Raw genomic sequence first — 21,011 nt, 5'->3', positions numbered from 1 at the left:
GGGGCGGGGTCAGGTTTTTTTCTCGTTGGTGATGTCAGCACTGGCAGATTAGGTCATTTTAGAAAACATGGAGAACTCTTCATTTTAAGGGCTGCTTGTAAACTCATTATAAACCATTAGTAAATAGTTTGTTTACCATTGGAGAACTCAACTTTTAATACATCATCATTCGTCTATATTCACAACAATATTTCAGTACATGCAAAGAGGAATTATGCAGTATTGATTAAAAACTTCTTTGCTCATCAAATCAGTAACCAAATGAAAAAGTGGAAGCAATTTCCTAGGTTAACCTGAGCTCATGGCTGTGTGCTGTGTATACCAAAGCAGTATAATCAATACAAACATAATTTCCCCAGCAGTGGTTCTCCCTCACTCTGCCAAATAAACTGTTTATGAGTGTGTTTAATATGAGTCCCTCTCGGCTGCAAATTATATTGAAGGTGCGCTGTTCAGAGGATTGCCTCTGTTGTATAAACACCTTGATTCGATTCCCCGCTTATCAAGGTAATATTATTCTAATATTTCACTCTGTGTTATGGGCCAACTGTAAACTCGCTCCTTCCCTTGCGAGAGGAAGAAGAGGGGAGAGGAAGGGGTGATGGAGTGTATTTGTTATTACTCAGGGAGAAAGGGAGCGAGGGAGAGGAAGAAAAATTGAAGAGGACAGAAAGAGGTCTAGTTCTAGGCGTAGGCTAACAATTTGGTGGAATCTCCTAATGAAATAATAATGTTTGTGTCTGAACTGGGCCATGGCGGATTGGCAGGCAGGGAGGCAGCAGGATGAGCACTGTGGAATAATTGCATGTTTGAGATTAGTATCTGGGGGAAGAGAGGATGGAGGAGGGAGCGTGTGTATTGGAGGGTGGAGAGAGGAGGGGGGCTGTGGGTGTGTGTTGATTGGAGGGTGGAGAGAGGAGGGCACTGTGGGTGTGTATGTATTGGAGGGTGGAGAGAGGAGGGCGCTGTGGGTGTGGGTGTATTGGAGGGTGGAAAGGATTCTGCGTAACTGGTTGGAGGGGGATGGGAGTGGAGAGAGAGAGACTGGTTGTAGTTATGGGGGTCTTGTGACATTCCCTCTGATGTGTCCTGCAGCTCTCAGATGGAAACGTTTACAGGCCACGCTACCATGGAAACGTTTACAGGCCACGCTACCACAGGCCTCGGAAGAACGAGAGGAATGAAAGAGAGAAAATAGAGAGACTGGACAGGAATGGTATAGAGAGAGACTGGAGCGAGTGATTTAAAGGGAGAAGAGAGAGAGCAAGGTGGACAAATGGAGAGCAAGAGAGATAGAAAGACTGAAGAGAGAGACACAAATGAAAAGGAGCAAGGGATAAGAGAGAGGAAGAGACTTGATAGAGATACAAATGAATGAGCAGGCAACGGAGAGGGAGGGGCGAACAGTTCTGAAAGAAAAGTCTGTCTACTTCAGAAATGATATAGTGAAAACTGCCCTCCCTCTCCTTACCAAAGGAGATTAACTTTTTCTCCCCTCCCCTCCCTACCTTCACCCCTGCCCCAGCCATGACGGTTTGATCCTGCTGCTATCCTTATCCAGCGTATCCAGCTCAGAGTTGTGTAAACAGAGCGAGCTGAGCAGCTACAGAGCTTTCATGTGTCTCTGTCAGCCTAACCCTTCACAACTGGTTTCTCTCTGGCTAACTAAGGGTTTAAGCGTGTTTGGCTCAGGCTCTACTCCCTGGTGCTCTAGGGCTGTTCTGTTCACTGTTTTGATGCCTGTTTCAATCATTTATGGTGGCATTGTTTAAGTGCCTGTAATACAAATAGGATTGAAATTAGAAAACGTTCCATATGAATTGCCAGGAAATGATCCGTCTTGGCTTCATGGACTGTCTGTACGGTCTTTGTTTGTATTGCTTATCAATATACAGCAATGTTGTTTGGTGGTTGAAGTGACCTCTCTATGTGTTGATGTTGACATCCATCTTTCCCTCCTCTTCCTCGGGTCAAGGGGTCCATTCAGAACCAGGCTGGGCGGGTCACACAAGCCGTGGTGTTGACGGGTCAGCACGTAGCCGCGGATACGGAGGTCCAGCTGTTCCAGCGGATCCTGGAGCAGCGAGGCTACGAGGTCAGCTTGTCCCGATACGCCGAGACCAACACCGCCCTGAGACACGACAACGGTGAGATGGAGGGAGGGAGGGATGGAGAGAGGGTGGGAGAGAGGAAGGGAGGGAGAGAGGGTGGGAGAGAGGAAGGGAGGGGAGAGAGGGTGGGAGAGAGGAAGGGAGGGAGGGAGGGAGGGAGGGAGGGAGGGAGGGAGGGAGGGAGGGAGGGAGGGAGGGAGGGAGGGAGGGGAGGGAGGGAGGGAGGGAGAGGGTGGGAGAGAGGGAGCAAGCAAGGGAGGGAGGGAGGGAGGGAGGGGGGAGGGAGGGAGAGGGAGGGAGGGAGGGAGGGAGGGAGGGAGGGAGGGAGGGAGGGAGGGAGGGAGGGAGGGAGGGAGGGAGGGAGGGGGGGGGAGGGGGAGGGGGAGGGAGGGAGGGTAGGTAAAGGGAAAGGTTTTTGTACGGCATCGACTAACACTGAGAAAAGACAGCAGTGAGTGAGAGTGGTGGGAGTGAAGGTGGAAGAAAATAGGGAGGAGAGGGAGGAAAGAGGGGTAGAAGGATAAAGCGAGATGCAGGATGGAGAGATTAGGGTAAAATTAAGAGAGGTGAGCAGGTTTTACAGTTTAGACGGAAGGATGCGTAGAGGGAAGCAGAGAAGGAGGGAGGGAGGGAGGGAGGGAGGGAGCATGGAGAGATTAGGGTAAAATGAAGAGAGGTGAGCAGGTTTTACAGTTAAGACGGAAGGATGGGTAGAGGGAGGGAGGGAGGGAGGGAGGGAGGGAGGGAGGGAGGGAGGGAGGGAGGGAGGGAGGGAGGGAGGGAGGGAGGGAGGGAGGGAGGGAGGGAGGGAGCATGGAGAGATTAGGGTAAAATGAAGAGAGGTGAGCAGGTTTTACAGTTAAGATGGGGAAGGATGGGTAGAGGGAGGGAGGGAGGGAGGGAGGGAGGGAGGGAGGGAGGGAGGGAGGGAGGGAGGGAGCATGGAGAGATTAGGGTAAAATGAAGAGAGGTGAGCAGGTTTTACAGTTAAGACGGAAGGATGGGTAGAGAGGGAGGGAGGGAGGGAGGGAGGGAGGGAGGGAGGGAGGGAGGGAGGGAGGGAGGGAGGGAGGGAGGAGGGAGCATGGAGAGATTAGGGTAAAATGAAGAGAGGTGAGCAGGTTTTACAGTTAAGACGGAAGGATGGGTAGAGGGAGGGAGGGAGGGAGGGAGGGGGAGGGAGGGAGGGAGGGAGCATGAAGAGATTAGGGTCAAATGAAGAGAGGTGAGCAGGTTTTACAGATTAGATGGAAGCAGTGGGGAAGGAAGGATGGGTGGAGAGAAGCAGAGAGCGAGGGAGGGATCGAGGAGAGGGATGAGAGGCAAGGAATGGGTGGAAAGGGTCCCAGAGAGGTAGAAGTTGATAGAGAAATAGATAAATAACATAAGTATACTACTGTATGGTACTGTCTGTGCCTGCACACATACACAAACAATTATTCACAGAAGGAAGTATACACACAAGGGCTTCATTCACCACCTATTTGTCCCCAGGCAAGTGACTTGCGCGCATACACACACACGAGCACGGCCGTATTCCAGTCACTGATGATGTACAGACAGGCATTAGAGCAGGGTTAACAGAGGTGTGTGTTTGAGAAAGCCCTGCTGCTCTGGCCAGGCAGGTGGGTGGGAAGAGGTTAAAGGGTTAACAACTATAAAGCCTGGTCTGCACCCCCTGCTGGGTTTACTATCCTGGAGGATGGAGCTGTTTGTAGGGCTCACTATCCTCCCTTCTGCTGACACCGCCTTCGACTATACACACCCATCTCAGTCAGCCAAAATAAGGTTGATTTATTGCAGAAAAACACTGTGAGGAATAAGGCAAGATTTCCTTCTCGCTTTATTTCAGGATTTCTTCTGTAATCTCTCCCTCTGTGTGTGTGTTTATTGAGTAGGAAATGAGAATGGTATTCCAGTGACACAGTGAAGGACGCTACTGGAAAATCCTTGGTGCTCAGCACAGAAGTGCCATGTGAATAGTTCAGCTGGAAGGTAGAGGGGGAGAGAGCGATGGAGAGGGGACACTTATAGGAGACCAGATGTTTAAACTACCCTTGTCATTCAGGGTCATAAATCACTGCTCTACTAGTAAGGATAGTCCCAAGGATTAGCTGTGTGTGTGTGTGTGTGTGTGTGTGTGTGTGTGTGTGTGTGTGTGTGTGTGTGTGTGTGTGTGTGTGTGTGTGTGTGTGTGTGTGTGTGTGTGTGTGTGTGTGTGTGTGTGTGTGTGTGTGTGTGTGTGTGTGTGTGTGTACACATATTCGTGTTTCAGTGTGTGTGCACGTGCCTCTAAGTATGTGTGTGTGTCTCCTGGGGTTTACTATCCAGAGGAGAGTATTGCCAGGTCCCAGGGGTCAGGCTCTGTGAGTCAGAACGCCCAGCTGTCATTCACCCCATCAGTGTGATGATTGACAGATCAGCCTGTAGACCACACGGGGGCCCTGGTCATCATGATCAAAGAACTCAGCAAGTCGTTAGGTAAACAGCAATACCCTTAATGACTTTACCAGCCCAGAAACTGAATAGCATGGGCCTGGTAAATGTCTTTAGGACAGTGTCCTAAAAGTGTCCCATAAAAGCGTCATATTCAGTCCTTGCACGTGTGCGTATTTATGATGGAAAGAGGAGAGAAGGAATGGGGAATGTTTAAGAGTATTGGGATATGCCTTTCCCTTTGCTTATAAAGGAGACAAGGAATGGGGCAATTTAACAATATTGGGACACTGCCTGTGTCATTGCCAAGGTAGGCTATGTGTGTGAAAGAAAATTCCAGCCCAGTCTCCCATATAATGGATTTGTCCGATCTACATCGGGGCTTAAAAACTGGAGCGTACTGGAATAAAAGTGTAGGGTTCCTGGAAGAAAGAGTCCAGATCTTTAATTTGATGAGCCCTAATTGTATTAGTCTGTTATTGGGTCGAATGCATCAGATTAGAGGGAGCCAATCATTTCCTGTTTACTCAAACCAACCCAAACAGAGAGACAGAGATTGGCTTTTACTGTTACTGTTGTTTTCTCTGAGGGCCTTTTCAGTCTCCCAGCAGACTGTGCGTGCTTGTGTGTCAGGGCTTGAATTCCCCGATGGCATCGGTGGCCATGGCTGTTGATGCCCCCTTGTTAGGCAGAAAATGTATCCCTTGTGGCCAAAGTGGCCGTTGTGCCCTTGGGCTGAATATAATAATTAGAATTCCCTTCTCCCGGCTGCCAATTGCCATAGCCTACTCAGAAGCACCAATCACTCACATGACTCTCTCAGATATCTAAATTCTTATTAGTCAATGTCCGTGAAAGGGTCCTTCTCACAGTTATCACAGATCCAAAGTAGGCTACAAGTGAAGACAGACAAATTGCGGATGCAACAGCGCGCATCCTTCGTATCAAAGGCTATCACCTACACATGTAGGCAAATTATTTATTGACATACACATACACTTTTTTAAATAAATGTCATTGGCTATTTTGGTTAATGGTCTTGGTGCCCTAGCAGATGGTCTTGGTGCCCTAGCAGATGGCCTTGGTGCTCTAGCAGATGGCCTAGGTGCCCTAGCAGATGGCTTTAGGTGCCCTAGCAGATGGCTTAGGTGCCCTAGCAGATGGCTTAGGTGCCCTAGCAGATGGCCTAGGTGCCCTAGCAGATGGCCTAGGTGCCCTGGCAGATTGAGCACCTCTTAAATGCCAAATGGTCTTGCCGCTAAAATCACTAAATTCAAATCAAATCAAATTTAATTTGTCACATACACATGGTTAGCAGATGTTAATGCGAGTGTAGCGAAATGCTTGTGCTTCTAGTTCCAGGTTTTGTGTGTGTGTGTGTGTGTGTGTGTGTGTGTGTGTGTGTGTGTGTGTGTGTGTGTGTGTGTGTGTGTGTGTGTGTGTGTGTGTGTGTGTGTGTGTGTGTGTGTGTGTGTGTGTGTGTGTGTGTGTGTTTGTGCGTGCTGTTCTGAAGGTCTGGGTCTCTGAGCAATATCAGGGTCAACTCAGACATATGGGACCTGTTGCAGGACTTGAAAGCAATGATTATAGGTGACAAAGAACACGACACACACTTAAGCTCATTCTGTATACAGACACAGAGGTAGGTGTATATATATACACACACACACACACACACACACACACACACACACACACACCACACACACACACACACACACACACACACACACACACACAAAGGTTAAGTTCTTGCTATCCATTCATCTCTAGGCAGCCATAATAGCTGTTAAGTCACTTCCTCCTATTCTCAATGCTTCAGAACACTGAGACCAAAACAGCCATGGTTCTGGCCAAAAGCACCACCACGTTTCCTCCCCTCTCCAAATACTGGCTGTACAATCGCTACCAGATGTTTTTTTCTCTCTCTCTCTCTCTCTCTCTCTCTCTCTCTCTCTCTCTCTCTCTCTCTCTCTCTCTCTCTTTCTCAATTTCTGTTATTTCCATTTCTCTCTGCGTCTCTCTGTCTATTTCTATTTCTCTCCCTCTATCTCACACAGTTGGAGCACTGTATTTGGTATGGTTTCAAAGCTTCATTTATTTGTATAAGATGCTTACTGATCTCTTATTTGTTCCCTCTCCTTTCCCCTCTCCCTCACTCCCAGGTGGCAGTGTGGAGTGGAGTTTGTTGGTGTGTCTGAGAGGTTCGGAGAAGAGTTGTCTGAGGAGAGTGTCCTTCTCCCATCTGCAGCCCCATCAGAGGGTGAGACCAGCTACACACACACTGTACGGGAATGCTCAACTGGAAGGTTGTCTCGTACAGGAACGTTGGTGACTTATGTGGGAATGTTACCCCATGTCAGAATGTTGGTCAACATGGCTATGATGGTTGTGTAGTTTTCATATTGGTGTAACACTCTCCTCAAGCCCCAGCAGTGAAGCCTGATCCCCTAACGAACCCCAGTTTCTTTCTAATATCCCATGTATAATCAGATCCACCCAGAGATTCTTCTAGAAAATATTTTTGGAAGCTGGGACTAATATTTTTGGAAGCCGGCTTCCAAGAAAGAATTCAGTGAAAATTGTTCTGTCCTGAGATGGTGGATCTCAGTTCAAACACGATAGGAAAACACACAGTAACCTCCAACAATAAACATCACATTCCATTCTCCCTCTCTCCTTTACACACCCTCCTATAACACGAACATCCCATAACATCAGACCGCATAGGACCATCCTTAGCCTGGTCCCAGGTCTGCTTGTTGCTAGTACTATGGTCTATAGAATTCGGCAAGACAGCACAAACAGTTCTGGGACCTGGCTGTCCTCTTGCCTCAACTTCAAACAAGTCCAATAACTTTCATTCGTTGCCTTTTGGATCCACTGGATCCAATCTGTCATCTACTCAGGTCAACATGATACCTGGGCTGGTGGGGTCCTTCTCTGATGTGGATGGGCTCTGTCACTTCCAGACAGACAGCCGGCTAGCAGGTTAGTCTACAGGTGGAGCGCTGAGTGATATACGAGATCTGGGCCGTGATCATTATGCACCAAACTGAAGAACACTGACTGAAACGGGGGAGACTTGTCCAATAAGAAACGTTGAAAACATTTTCTGTTGTGTACCCTAATGGACACGACCTAGGTGAGTCATCACCTGTTTCCAGACAACCTTTAGTTTTCAAAAATAGAGATTTGGGCCGTTGCTAGCAGACGTTTAAATACAGATGCGTTTTTATGGAAATGACCCATACGTAATTAGACGTGTATAACTTGTACAAATTGTATGCACTTGTATAAATTGAAGTACTTATAGTACTATTAAAGTTGTATCTGTGGAAACCATAGATGATTAGCTGCGGATGAATTTTGGAGAAGATACGTGGTTTGTTTTGTTCAAAGGGTTGCAGGGCTTTCATACCTGCTCTCTCTCTATAATTTGGCTTCTGAGAAGACCTAAATAAAGAAAGCACTTTTATAATCACAGTAACGATCGGTTCAGAGTTTCTTAATAATGACACAATGCATCTCTGCTTATATTCGTCCTCCGTTCGAACCACATGAAAAGAAAGATGATGGATTGAGTGAGTGAGAGGGACTTTGGGCAAAAATATATATTTTGGGTTGGCGTCAAGGGCACTTATATTCATTATATCTCAGATGGAAGATAATGACAACCAATGGGCTTGACTTAGATAGTAACTGAGGCTCCTCTGTGTGTTCTCCTCTACCTCTTTACTCTTTGTTTAGAGGTCTCTTCCCTTGTACAGAACACATTGTCTCCCACTTCTAGAACAATATTGTCCTTCCTTTTTGGCTTGTCTCCAACACAAATGTTGACATTGGTGCAGTCCCGGTTGAAGGCTAGTGTCTCCTCCTCAATTGCCCCCTTTCACCTTGAAGTTCTGCAGACCCCCCCACAGCCCCTCTTCAGGTCTTTTTGACTGCCCCCCTCTTCCTTAGACCAGGACTCAGGTCTCTGCCCACCCATCTTCCTTAGACCAGGACCCAGGTCTCTGCCCAACCCTCTTCCTTAGACCAGGACACAGGTCTCTGCCCACCCCCCTTCCTTAGACCAGGACCCAGGTCTCTGCCCCCCCCCTCTTCCTTAGACCAGGACCCAGGTCTCTGCCCACCCCTCTTCCTTAGACCAGGACCCAGGTCTCTGCCCCCCCTCTTCCTTAGACCAGGACCCAGGTCTCTGCCCACCCCTCTTCCTTAGACCAGGACCCAGGTCTTCCTGTCTCTGTCCCCCTCTTCCTTAGACCAGGACCCAGGTCTCTGCCCACCCCCTTCCTTAGACCAGGACCCAGGTCTCTGCCCCACCCTCTTCCTTAGACCAGGACCCAGGTCTCTGTCCCCTCTTCCTTAGACCAGGACCCAGGTCTCTGCCCACCACCCTTCCTTAGACAAGGACCCAGGTCTCTGCCCACCCCCTTCCTTAGACCAGGACCCAGGTCTCTGCCCACCCCTCTTCCTTAGACCAGGACCCAGGTCTCTGCCCACCCCTCTTCCTTAGACCAGGACCCAGGTCTCTGCCCCACCCTCTTCCTTAGACCAGGACCCAGGTCTCTGTCTCCCCTCTTCCTTAGACCAGGACCCAGGTCTCTGCCCACCACCCTTCCTTAGGCAAGGACCCAGGTCTCTGCCCACCCCCCTTCCTTAGACCAGGACCCAGGTCTCTGCCCACCCCTCTTCCTTAGACCAGGACCCAGGTCTCTGCCCACCCCTCTTCCTTAGACCAGGACCCAGGTCTCTGCCCACCCCCCTTCCTTAAACCAGGACCAAGGTCTCTGCCCACCCCTCTTCCTTAGACCAGGACCCAGGTCTCTGCCCACCCCCTTCCTTAGACCAGGACCCAGGTCTCTGCCCCCCCCCTCTTCCTTAGACCAGGACCCAGGTCTCTGCCCACCCCTCTTCCTTAGACCAGGACCCAGGTCTCTGCCCACCCCCTTCCTTAGACCAGGACCCAGATCTCTGCCCATCCCCCTTCCTTAGACCAGGACCCAGGTCTCTGCCCACCCCTCTTCCTTAGACCAGGACCCAGGTCTCTGCCCACCCCTCTTCCTTAGACCAGGACCCAGGTCTCTGCCCACCCTCTTCCTTAGACCAGGACCCAGGCCTCTGCCCACCCCCCCCTTCCTTAGACCAGGACCCAGGTCTCTGCCCACCCTCTTCCTTAGACCAGGACCCAGGTCTCTGCCCACCCCTCTTCCTTAGACCAGGACCCAGGTCTCTGCCCCCCCTCCTTAGACCAGGACACAGGTCTCTGCCCACCCCCTTCCTTAGACCAGGACCCAGGTCTCTGCCCCCCCCTCTTCCTTAGACCAGGACCCAGGTCTCTGCCCACAGGACCCTCTTCCTTAGACCAGGACCCAGGTCTCTGCCCCCCCCCTTCCTTAGACCAGGACCCAGGTCTCTGCCCACCCCCCTTCCTTAGACCAGGACCCAGGTCTCTGCCCACCCCTCTTCCTTAGACCAGGACCCAGGTCTCTGCCCCACCCTCTTCCTTAGACCAGGACCCAGGTCTCTGCCCACCCCTCTTCCTTAGACCAGGACCCAGGTCTCTGCCCACCCCTCTTCCTTAGACCAGGACCCAGGTCTCTGCCCACCCCCTTCCTTAGACCAGGACCCAGGTCTCCCCCCTCTTCCTTAGACCAGGACCCAGGTCTCTGCCCACCCCTCTTCCTTAGATGAGGACCCAGGTCTCTGCCCACCCCCCTTCCTTAGACCAGGACCCAGAACTCTGCCCATCCCCCTTCCTTAGACCAGGACCCAGGTCTCTGCCCACCCCTCTTCCTTAGACCAGGACCCAGGTCTCTGCCCACCCCTCTTACTTAGACCAGGACCCAGGTCTCTGCCCACCTCTCTTCCTTAGACCAGGACCCAGGCCTCTGCCCCCCTTCCTTCGACCAGGACCCAGGTCTCTGCCCACCCCTCTTCCTTAGACCAGGACCCAGGTCTCTGCCCACCCCTCTTCCTTAGACCAGGACCCAGGTCTCTGCCCCCCCCTCCTTAGACCAGGACCCAGGTCTCTGCCCACCCCTCTTCCTTCGACCAGGACCCAGGTCTCTGCCCACCCCTCTTCCTTAGACCAGGACCCAGGTCTCTGCCCCCCCTTCCTTCAACCAGGACCCAGGTCTCTGCCCACCCCTCTTCCTTCGACCAGGACCCAGGTCTCTGCCCACCCCTCTTACTTAGACCAGAACCCAGGTCTCTGCCCACCCCTTCCTTAGACCAGGACCCAGGTCTCTGCCCACCCCTCTTCCTTAGACCAGGACCCAGGTCTCTGCCCCCTCTTCCTTCGATCAGGACCCAGGTCTCTGCCCACCCCCCTTCCTTAGACCAGGACCCAGGTCTCTGCCCACCCCTCTTCCTTAGACCAGGACCCAGGTCTCTGCCCACCCCCCTTCCTTAGACCAGGACCCAGGTCTCTGCCCACCCCTCTTCCTTAGACCAGGACCCAGGTCTCTGCCCACCCCTCTTCCTTAGACCAGGACCCAGGTCTCTGCCCACCCCTCTTCCTTTAGACCAGGACCCAGGTCTCTGCCCACCCCTCTTCCTTAGACCAGGACCCAGGTCTCTGCCCACCCCTCTTCCTTAGACCAGGACCCGGGTCTCTGCCCACCCCTCTTCCTTAGACCAGGACCCAGGTCTCTGCCTACCCCTCTTCCTTAGACCAGGACCCGGGTCTCTGCCCACCCCTCTTCCTTAGACCAGGACCCGGGTCTCTGCCCACCCCTCTTCCTTAGACCAGGACCCAGGTCTCTGCCCACCCCTCTTCCTTAGACCAGGACCCAGGTCTCTGCCCACCCCTCTTCCTTAGACCAGGACCCAGGTCTCTGCCCACCCCTCTTCCTTAGACCAGGACCCAGGTCTCTGCCCACCCCTCTTCCTTAGACCAGGACCCAGGTCTCTGCCCACCCCTCTTCCTTAGACCAGGACCCAGGTCTCTGCCCACCCCTCTTCCTTAGACCAGGACCCAGGTCTCTGCCCACCCCTCTTCCTTAGACCAGGACCCAGGTCTCTGCCCACCCTCTTCCTTAGACCAGGACCCAGGTCTCTGCCCACCCCTCTTCCTTAGACCAGGACCCAGGTCTCTGCCCACCCCTCTTCCTTAGACCAGGACCCAGGTCTCTGCCCACCCCTCTTCCTTAGACCAGGACCCAGGTCTCTGCCTACCCCTCTTCCTTAGACCAGGACCCGGGTCTCTGCCCACCCCTCTTCCTTAGACCAGGACCCGGGTCTCTGCCCACCCCTCTTCCTTAGACCAGGACCCGGGTCTCTGCCCACCCCTCTTCCTTAGACCAGGACCCAGGTCTCTGCCCACCCCTCTTCCTTAGACCAGGACCCGGGTCTCTGCCCACCCCTCTTCCTTAGACCAGGACCCAGGTCTCTGCCCACCCCTCTTCCTTAGACCAGGACCCGGGTCTCTGCCCACCCCTCTTCCTTAGACCAGGACCCGGGTCTCTGCCCACCCCTCTTCCTTAGACCAGGACCCAGGTCTCTGCCCACCCCTCTTCCTTAGACCAGGACCCAGGTCTCTGCCCACCCCTCTTCCTTAGACCAGGACCCGGGTCTCTGCCCACCCCTCTTCCTTAGACCAGGACCCAGGTCTCTGCCCACCCCTCTTCCTTAGACCAGGACCCAGGTCTCTGCCCACCCCTCTTCCTTAGACCAGGACCCAGGTCTCTGCCCACCCCTCTTCCTTAGACCAGGACCCAGGTCTCTGCCCACCCCTCTTCCTTAGACCAGGACCCAGGTCTCTGCCTACCCCTCTTCCTTAGACCAGGACCCAGGTCTCTGCCCACCCCTCTTCCTTAGACCAGGACCCAGGTCTCTGCCCACCCCTCTTCCTTAGACCAGGACCCAGGTCTCTGCCCACCCTTTGTTTGAGAACATCATTTATCTTAGAAAAGGCAGAGTGAACCTGACTGACACAGACACAACCAACAATCACTGTCATGTTCCAGTTACAGGAGGAGAGGAGGGGCAGGGGGGTCTGTTTCCTGGTTTGGGCCTAATTCAGCATTTGTGTGGTTTCAGGGAATACAGTGTTGTGAGGTTTGGTTTTCTCCATCTTTCAGATTTAGTCTAGCTCCATTAGAACTTGGAAATATTGAACGTTAGATTGTGATTCAGATATCGTAAGTGAGGGATGTGGATTACCAGTAGAGTTGATTTGAATTTGAGTGCTTTGTTCATCCTTCTCTGGCCAGTGATTTGACTAGTTACAGATTAATGTCTGTCATCACTTGTGTGTGTGTCTCTCTGTGTTTCTCTGTTCTGTTTCAGGGCTGGCATTACACATAAATCCATCTGCCTGTGGATCGGCCCGCACCAAGCTGGGGTATGTTTGTGATGTGGCACAGGGTGATTGGTCAGTCAACTCTGTCAGTAACAACACGTTTACCTTAGTCGAAACTTACAGCTCAATTATGTTCAAGTGTCTCTATTCGCTCGTTGAAATAAATGGGTTTGATTGTCTTAGCTAATGTTATCGTTGTTGTTGTTTTCTCTTCCCTTAGGAACCCAGCTATTCCCACACTTAATTTGGTGAGCCCTGGCCTCGTTGCCACGGTGACAGTTTATGTCCTGGTCACCTCGATAACGCCGCTCACAGCCTTTCTTCACCACACGGGCCTGGTCAGGACAAGCAAAGACACGGACAGCCACACCACACAGGTACTGAGGACCCTATTCAATCTAATCTGTTCACCAGGTATCTGGGGTTATAGATTTCTTATATTCAGTGTGATATATATATATATACAGTACCAGTCAAAAGTTTGGACACACCTACTCATTTGTTTTTACTACTAGAATAATAGTGAAGACATCAAAACTATGAAATAAAACATGGAATCATTTACAGTAGTAACTGAAAAAGTGTTAACAAATCAAAATATATTTTTTATGTATTTGTCATTTTTAATATATATATTTTTTATTTGAGATTCTTCAAAGTAGCCACCTTTTGCCTTGATGACAGCTTGGCACACTCTTGGCATACTCTCAACCAGCTTCATGAGGTTGTCACCTGGAATGCGAAATGCATTAATTAACAGGTGTGCCTTATTAAAAGTTAATTTATGGAATTTCTGTCCTTCTTAATGTGTTTGAGACAATCAGTTGTGTTGTGATAAGGTAAGGGTGGTAATAGCCAAATTTGATTAAAAAAAACAAGTCCATATTATGGCATGAACAGCTCAAATAAGCAAAGAGAAACGACAGTCCACGACAGTGCAAATGAACCACTACTAAACGACAACAATAATAAGAAGAGACTTGCTTGGGCCAAGAAACATCAGTGGACATTAGACCAGTGGAAATCTGTCCTTTGGGGTGATGAGTCCAAATTTGAGATTTTTGGTTCCAACCGCCAAGTCTTTGTGAGACGCAGAGTAGGTAAACGGATGATCTCCGCATGTGTGGCTCCCACCGTGAAGGAGGTGTGATGATGCGAGGATGGTGTGAGGGTGCTTTGCTGGTGACACTGTGTGTGATTTATTTAGAATTCAAGGCACACTTAACCAGCATGGCTACCACAGCATTCTGCAGTGATATGCCATCCCATATGGTTTGCACTTAGTGGGAATATCATTTGTTTTTCAACAGACTTTGACCCAAACACACCTCCAGGCTGTGTAAGGGCTATTTGATCAAGGAGAGTGATGGAGTGCTGCATCAGATGACCTGGCCTCCACAATCACCAAACCTTAACCCAATTGAGATTGTTTGGACCGCCAAATGAAGGAAAAGCAGCCAACAAGTGCTTAGCATATGTGGGAACTCCTTCAAGACTGTTGGATAAAGCATTCCTCATGAAGCTGGTTGAGAGAATGCCAAGAGTGTGCAAAGCTGTCATCAAGGCAAAGGGTAGCTTCTTTGATGAATTGGTTTATCACGTTTTTGGTTGCTACATGATTCCATATGGGTTATTTCATAGTTTTGATGTCTTCACTATTATTCTACAATGTAGAAAATAGTACAAATAAAGAAAAACCATTGAATGAGTTGGTGTGTCCAGACTTTTGACTGGTACTATATACATATACAAAAGTTTGGTGTCACTTAGAAATGTCCTTGTTTTTAAAAGAAAAACACACTTTTTTTGTCCATTAAAATAACATCAAAATGATTAGAAATACAGTGTAGACATTGTTAATGTTGCAAATGTAGCTGGAAACGGCTGATTTTTAATAGAATATCTACATAGGCGTACAGAGGCCCATTATCAGCTACCATCACTCCTGTGTTCCAATGTCACATTGTGTTAGCTAATCCAAGTTTATCATTTTAAAAGGCTAATTGATCATTTTGCAATTATGTTAGCACAACTGAAAACTGTTGTTCTGATTAAAGAAGCAATACAACTGGCCTTCTTTAGACTAGTTGAGTAACTCGTCAGTCTATTCTTGTTCTGAGAAATGAAGGGTATTCCATGTGAGAAATTGCCAAGAAACTGAAGATCTCGTATAATGCTGTGTGCTACTCCCTTCACAGAACAGCGCAAACTGGCTCTAACCAGAATAGAAAGAGGAGGGGGAGGCTCAGTGCACAACTGAGCAAGAAGAGAAGTACATTAGAGTGTCTAGTTTGAGAAACAGACAAGTTCTCAACTGGCAGCTTCCTTAAATAGTACCCGCAAAACACCAGTCTCAACATCACAGTGAAGAGGCGACTCCGGGATGCTGGCCTTCTAGGCAGAGTCTAGTGTCTGTGTTCTTTTGCCCATCTTAATCTTTTAGTTTTATTGGCCAGTCTGAGATATGGCTTTTAATTTGCAACTCTGCCTAGAGGGCCAGCAAGTGACCCCAAACCTTTGAATGGTAGTGTATATCACAATGACCAATGCCAGGTGGCATTGCAGTCATTTCTCCTGTACATGGAGCAAAGAGTTTGCAGGTTTGTTTCCAGTCAGATCCAGCAACCAGAATCTTAGACATAGTTTATATGCTCAGAACCTCTATACTTCTTCCAAAAATGTGGTTTCTTTCTTTCAAAAACAAGGAACGGTAGTGTATATATAACCTATTTTATTTAATAGCCCTGAGTTCTTGATAAAGCTGGACCTACAGTAAACATAGTAGTTATACACTTTACACATTATGCCTCTTAGAAAACTCTTGTTTTGCTTGCTTCCTTCTCTCCAGAATGTTCCAGAATGTTTGCGCTGCGTATTTTCTCCATGTGGTGAGGCTGGCTAAGTGCGTTCCTAGCATATTGCTCCTAAATGAGCTTTCAATTCACACTGTGCTGCAAACAAGCATGCAGTATAATGGATAGATTTTCTCCAGTTATTTCTTAAAATTACATTCGAACAACTCCCTTTGTGCTTCTTTGGTTGTAAACTACTGCCAGAAACACAGTAAACCATTGTTCCTTTCCAATAACCCAACTTTCCACTCTGTTATACCAATCAACTCAACTCCACTCTGTTATACCAATATTCTTTTTTCTCTCCTCAATTTCATGGTATCCAATTGGTAGTTACAGTCTTGTCTCATCACTGCAAATCCCGTACGGACTCAGGAGAGGTGAAGGTCAAGAGCCATGTTGCGAAACACAAGCAAACCTGCACTGCTTCTTGACACAATGCACATCCACTCCAGATGTCAGCCGCACCAATGTGTTGGAGGAAACACCATATACCTGGTCAGCGTGTACTGTGCCCGGCCCGCCACAGGAGTCGCTAGTGCGCGATGAGATAAGGATATCCCTGCCGGTCAAACCCTCCCTAACCCGGACAATGCTGGGCCAATTGTGCGCCGCCCTATGGGCCTCCCAGGACAGAGCCTGGGCTCGAACCCAGAGTCTCTGGTGGCAGTGTGATGCAGTGCCTTAGACCACTGCGCCACCCGGGAAGCCCTACTGTTATCCAATCTCATATCCCTTCTGACTAGTTAACCTCTCGTTGACATCTCCTATGTGTCTCACACTAGCTGTGTCACCAGATGACCAAAACCATGCCAAATATCTGGAGCTCTGAACATCCTGATCCTACTGCCCTTATGATGTTGTTGTCTCCGGAGACTCCCAGTCCCTTTTTAAAACTTCTTAGTTAGTTAGCAAACCCGTTCGGGATCGATATGACAACAGCCAGTGAAAGTGCAAGGCGCCAAATTCAAAACAATAGAAATCTCATAATTAAAATTCCTCAAACATACATGTATCTTATACCATTTTAAAGGTAATCTTGTTGTTAATCCCCCCACAGTGTCCGATTTCAAATAGGCTTTACAGCGAAAGCACCACAAACGATTATGTTAGGTCACCACCAACTCATAGAAAAACATAGCCATTTTCCAGTCAAAGAGAGGAGTCACAAAAAGCACAAATAGAGATAAAATTAATCACTAACCTTTGATGATCTACATCAGATGACATTCATAGGACTTGATGTTACACAATACATGTAGTTCATATTTATATAAAAGAATCTCAGTATACATTGGCGCGTTACGTTCACTAGTTCCAAAAACATCCGGTGATATTGCAGAGAGCCACATCATTTTACAGAAATACTCATTATAAATGTAGATGAAAATACAATTGTTAGACATGGAAATAGATATACCTCTCCTTAATGCAACCGCTGTGTCAGATTTCAAAAAAACTTAACGGAAAAAGCAAACCATGATTTCTGTTGGAGTCAACATAAATCAGAAATAACATTATAAATATTCCCTTACCTTTGATGATCTTCATCAGAATGCACTCCCAGGAATCGCAGTTCCACAACAAATGCATGATTTGTTCGATAATGTCCATTGTAGTAGCTACTTTTGTTAGGGTGTTTAGTACACAGATCCAAACGCTCGTGCAGATCCAGCTGAACATCGGACGAAAAATCATAAATCTTCAATAACGTTCCAACTGGAGAATGCTATTGTCTGTAGAAAAGCCATGGAACGCAGGTCGCTATCATGTGAAATGCGCGTGACCAGGACCTGGCTCTCTGCCAGACCACTGACTCAAACAGTTCCCATCCGGCCCCACATCACAGTAGAAGGCTCATTCAAGTTTCTAAAGATGGTTGGAAGCTGTCTCTAGTGGAAGTCGCTTCTAGTGGAAGCCTTAGGAAGTGCAACATAATCAATATCCCACTGTGTATTCAATAGGGGCTGGGTTGAAAATCGACCAACCTCATATTTCCCACTTCCTGTTTGGATTTCTTCTCAGGTTTTTGCCTGCCATATGAGTTCTGTTATACTCACAGACATCATTCAAACAGTTTTAGTGTTTTCTATCCAATACTAATAATAATATGCATATATTAGCAACTGGGACTGAGGAGCAGGCCATTTACTCTGGGCACTTCTGGGCACCTTTCATCCAAGCTACTCAATACTGCCCCTGCAGCCATAAGAAGTTAAAAGGCCCTGTTCATATTGTTCCGTGTGTGTGTTTGTTCGTGCGTGCGTGTGTGTATGCCAGTGCATGTGTTATTGTGGACTAGCCAACCACACCACATGCTTCGGATTTGAGCACAGCAATGCCTGATTCCCAGCCCTTTCCATCCGTCACTCACTGGCACCCTATTGGCATTATCTCAAATGAAATCTGTCTCTGTCAGATGAAATGTAATCTAACCTGATTAGCTCCATGAGATGTAATATGTGATGGGACTGAGAGTGAGAGTGGTTGACTTTTTCTTCTGTCATATCAAAGCTGGGGTTGTGGATTAGTGAATGTGGACTATTACCGCCACCTTTTGGAACAGAGTATTACGTGTTTATTTTACCGCAGCATTGCGTAGCAAGTGATCAATCCCTTTTAAATATTACATTGACATGGAATCTCTCCATACGAGCGCAAATCAGTTATTTCCTTTACTGATATTGAGGTGTTATAATTAAGTTGGACTCTATCCAACTCTGCAGGGTACAGACTTGAACTTCTTCAGACTTTTTTAACACTGACAAAACTTTTCTATCTTCTTTATCCCCGCTCTCTCTTTCTCTATCGCTTTTTCTCTTTTTCTCACTCTTTCTGTCTTTCTTTTTTTCACCCTTGCTTTCTCCTTCTCTTCATCTCTCTCTCTCAGCTCAAACCCTTTCTTCTCCAGCAGCTGGGTCCTGTTGCGTCCCATGAGGCATTGGACCATGTGAAGGAGGTCATAGGTCAGGTGTTGAGGGCGGCAGCATTGACCAATGAGGAGCCTAGCTCTCGGCACAGGTTAGCCAGCCTCGGATTAACCTCACAACTGTTCATCTCTGTGCATCATTCTGATTTGTCACTAATCTATGTGACTGTTTCTCCTGTAGCTGGTGTCTCCTGTGTTTCCAGCTGATGACATTCACTCTTCAGTTCAGTGGTTCCCTTCTACCTGTCATTGTGAAGGTAAGAGGGGGTTATTGCTGGGTCGGCACATTGCTACTGTAGCCGGTCTCTACTGATATTTTTTAGAGTAGTCACTAGGTGGCGCCATAAGACTGTGATACTAGCAACATTCAAAGACAGCAACATACACTATATATAAAAAGGTACATAGACACCCCTTCAAATGAGTAGATTCGGCTATTTCAGCCACACCCGTTGATGACAGGTTGAGCACACAGGCATGCAATCTCCATAGACAAACTTTGACAGTATAATGGCCTTACTGAAGAGCTTAGTGACTTTCAATTTTATTTATTTCACCTTTATTTAACCAGGTAGGCTAGTTGAGAACAAGTTCTCATTTGCAACTGCGACCTGGCCAAGATAAAGCATAGCAGTGTGAGCAGACAACACAGAGTTACACATGGAGTAAACAATTAACAAGTCAATAACACAATAGGAAGAAAAAAAGTGGAGTCTATATACATTGTGTGCAAAAGGCATGAGGTAGGCGAATAATTACAATTTTGCAGATTAACACTGGAGTGATAAATGATCAGATGGTCATGTACAGGTAGAGATATTGGTGTGCAAAAGAGCAGAAAAGTAAATAAATAAAAACAGTATGGGGATGAGGTAGGTAAAAATGGGTGGGCTATTTGCCAATAGACTATGTACAGCTGCAGCGATCGGTTAGCTGCTCAGATAGCAGATGTTTGAAGTTGGTGAGGGAGATAAAAGTCTCCAACTTCAGCGATTTTGCAATTCGTTCCAGTCACAGGCAGCAGAGAACTGGAACGAAAGGCGGCCAAATGAGGTGTTGGCTTTAGGGATGATCAGTGAGATACACCTGCTGGAGCGCGTGCTACGGATGGGTGTTGCCATCGTGACCAGTGAACTGAGATAAGGCGGAGCTTTACCGAGCATGAACTTGTAGATGACCTGGAGCCAGTGGGTCTGGCGACGAATATGTAGCGAGGGCCAGCCGACTAGAGCGTACAAGGCGCAGTGGTGGGTGGTATAAGGTGCTTTAGTGACAAAACGGATGGCACAGTGATAAACTGCATCCAGTTGGCTGAGTAGAGTGTTGGAAGCAATTTTGTAGATGACATCGCCGAAGTCGAGGATCGGTAGGATAGTCAGTTTTACTAGGGTAAGTTTGGCGGCGTGAGTGAAGGGGGCTTTGTTGCGGAATAGAAAGCCGACTCTTGATTTGATTTTCGATTGGAGATGTTTGATATGAGTCTGGAAGGAGTTTACAGTCTAGCCAGACACCTAGGTACTTATAGATGTCCACATATTCAAGGTTGGAACCATCCAGGGTGGTGATGCTGGTCATGCGTGCGGGTGCAGGCAGCGAACGGTTGAAAAGCATGCATTTGGTTTTACTAGCGTTTAAGAGCAGTTGGAGGCCACGGAAGGAGTGTTGTATGGCATTGAAGTTCGTTTGGAGGTTAGATAGCACAGTGTCCAAGGACGGGCCGGAAGTATATAGAATGGTGTCATCTGCGTAGAGGTGGATCAGGGAATCGCCCGCAGCAAGAGCAACATCATTGATATATACAGAAAAAAGAGTCGGCCCGAGGATGGAACCCTGTGGCACCCCCATAGAGACTTCCAGAGGACCGGACAGCATGCCCTCCGATTTGACACACTGAACTCTGTCTGCAAAGTAATTGGTGAACCAGGCAAGGCAGTCATCTGAAAAACCGAGGCTACTGAGTCTGCCGATAAGAATATGGTGATTGACCGAGTCGAAAGCCTTGGCAAGGTCGATGAAGACGGCTGCACAGTACTGTCTTTTATCGATGGCGGTTATGATATCGTTTAGTGTGGCACCGTCATAGGATGCCACCTTTCCAACAAGTCAGTTCTTAAATCTACCCTGCTAGAGCTGCCCCAGTCAACTGTAAGTGCTGTTATTGTGAATTGGAAACTTCTAAGATCAAAAACGGCTCAGCCGCGAAGTAGTAGGCCACACAAGCTCAAAGAACGGGGCCACCGAGTGCTGAAGCGCCTAGCACTTAAAAATTGTCTGTCCTCATTTGCAACACTCACTACTTCCAAACGGCCTCTGGAAACAACGTCAGCACAATAACTGTTCGTCGGGAGCTTCATGAAATGGGTTTCCATGGCCAA

At 48.5% G+C, this 21,011-nt stretch overlaps 1 protein-coding gene across 1 annotated transcript in view; it reads left to right on the top strand.

Annotated features, from left to right (window-relative positions):
* The window catches only part of LOC118365955 (cadherin-like and PC-esterase domain-containing protein 1), a 69,406-nt gene that overhangs the window by 8,778 nt on the left and 39,617 nt on the right, over positions 1 to 21,011 (top strand). Inside the window, exons 2-8 of the mRNA XM_052492076.1 lie at positions 1,976 to 2,147; positions 6,713 to 6,810; positions 7,457 to 7,538; positions 12,843 to 12,897; positions 13,076 to 13,232; positions 18,598 to 18,728; positions 18,818 to 18,893. Of these exons, the coding sequence (XP_052348036.1) occupies positions 1,976 to 2,147; positions 6,713 to 6,810; positions 7,457 to 7,538; positions 12,843 to 12,897; positions 13,076 to 13,232; positions 18,598 to 18,728; positions 18,818 to 18,893 (771 nt within the window). The remainder of the gene's footprint in view (positions 1 to 1,975; positions 2,148 to 6,712; positions 6,811 to 7,456; positions 7,539 to 12,842; positions 12,898 to 13,075; positions 13,233 to 18,597; positions 18,729 to 18,817; positions 18,894 to 21,011) is intronic.

Source organism: Oncorhynchus keta, chromosome 33 (genome assembly GCF_023373465.1).
Source record: "Oncorhynchus keta strain PuntledgeMale-10-30-2019 chromosome 33, Oket_V2, whole genome shotgun sequence".
In the NCBI taxonomy this organism is placed as follows: Eukaryota; Metazoa; Chordata; class Actinopteri; order Salmoniformes; family Salmonidae; genus Oncorhynchus; species Oncorhynchus keta.
Note: the sequence above shows the minus strand (reverse complement) of the source record. Positions and strands in the feature narration are given on the sequence as shown.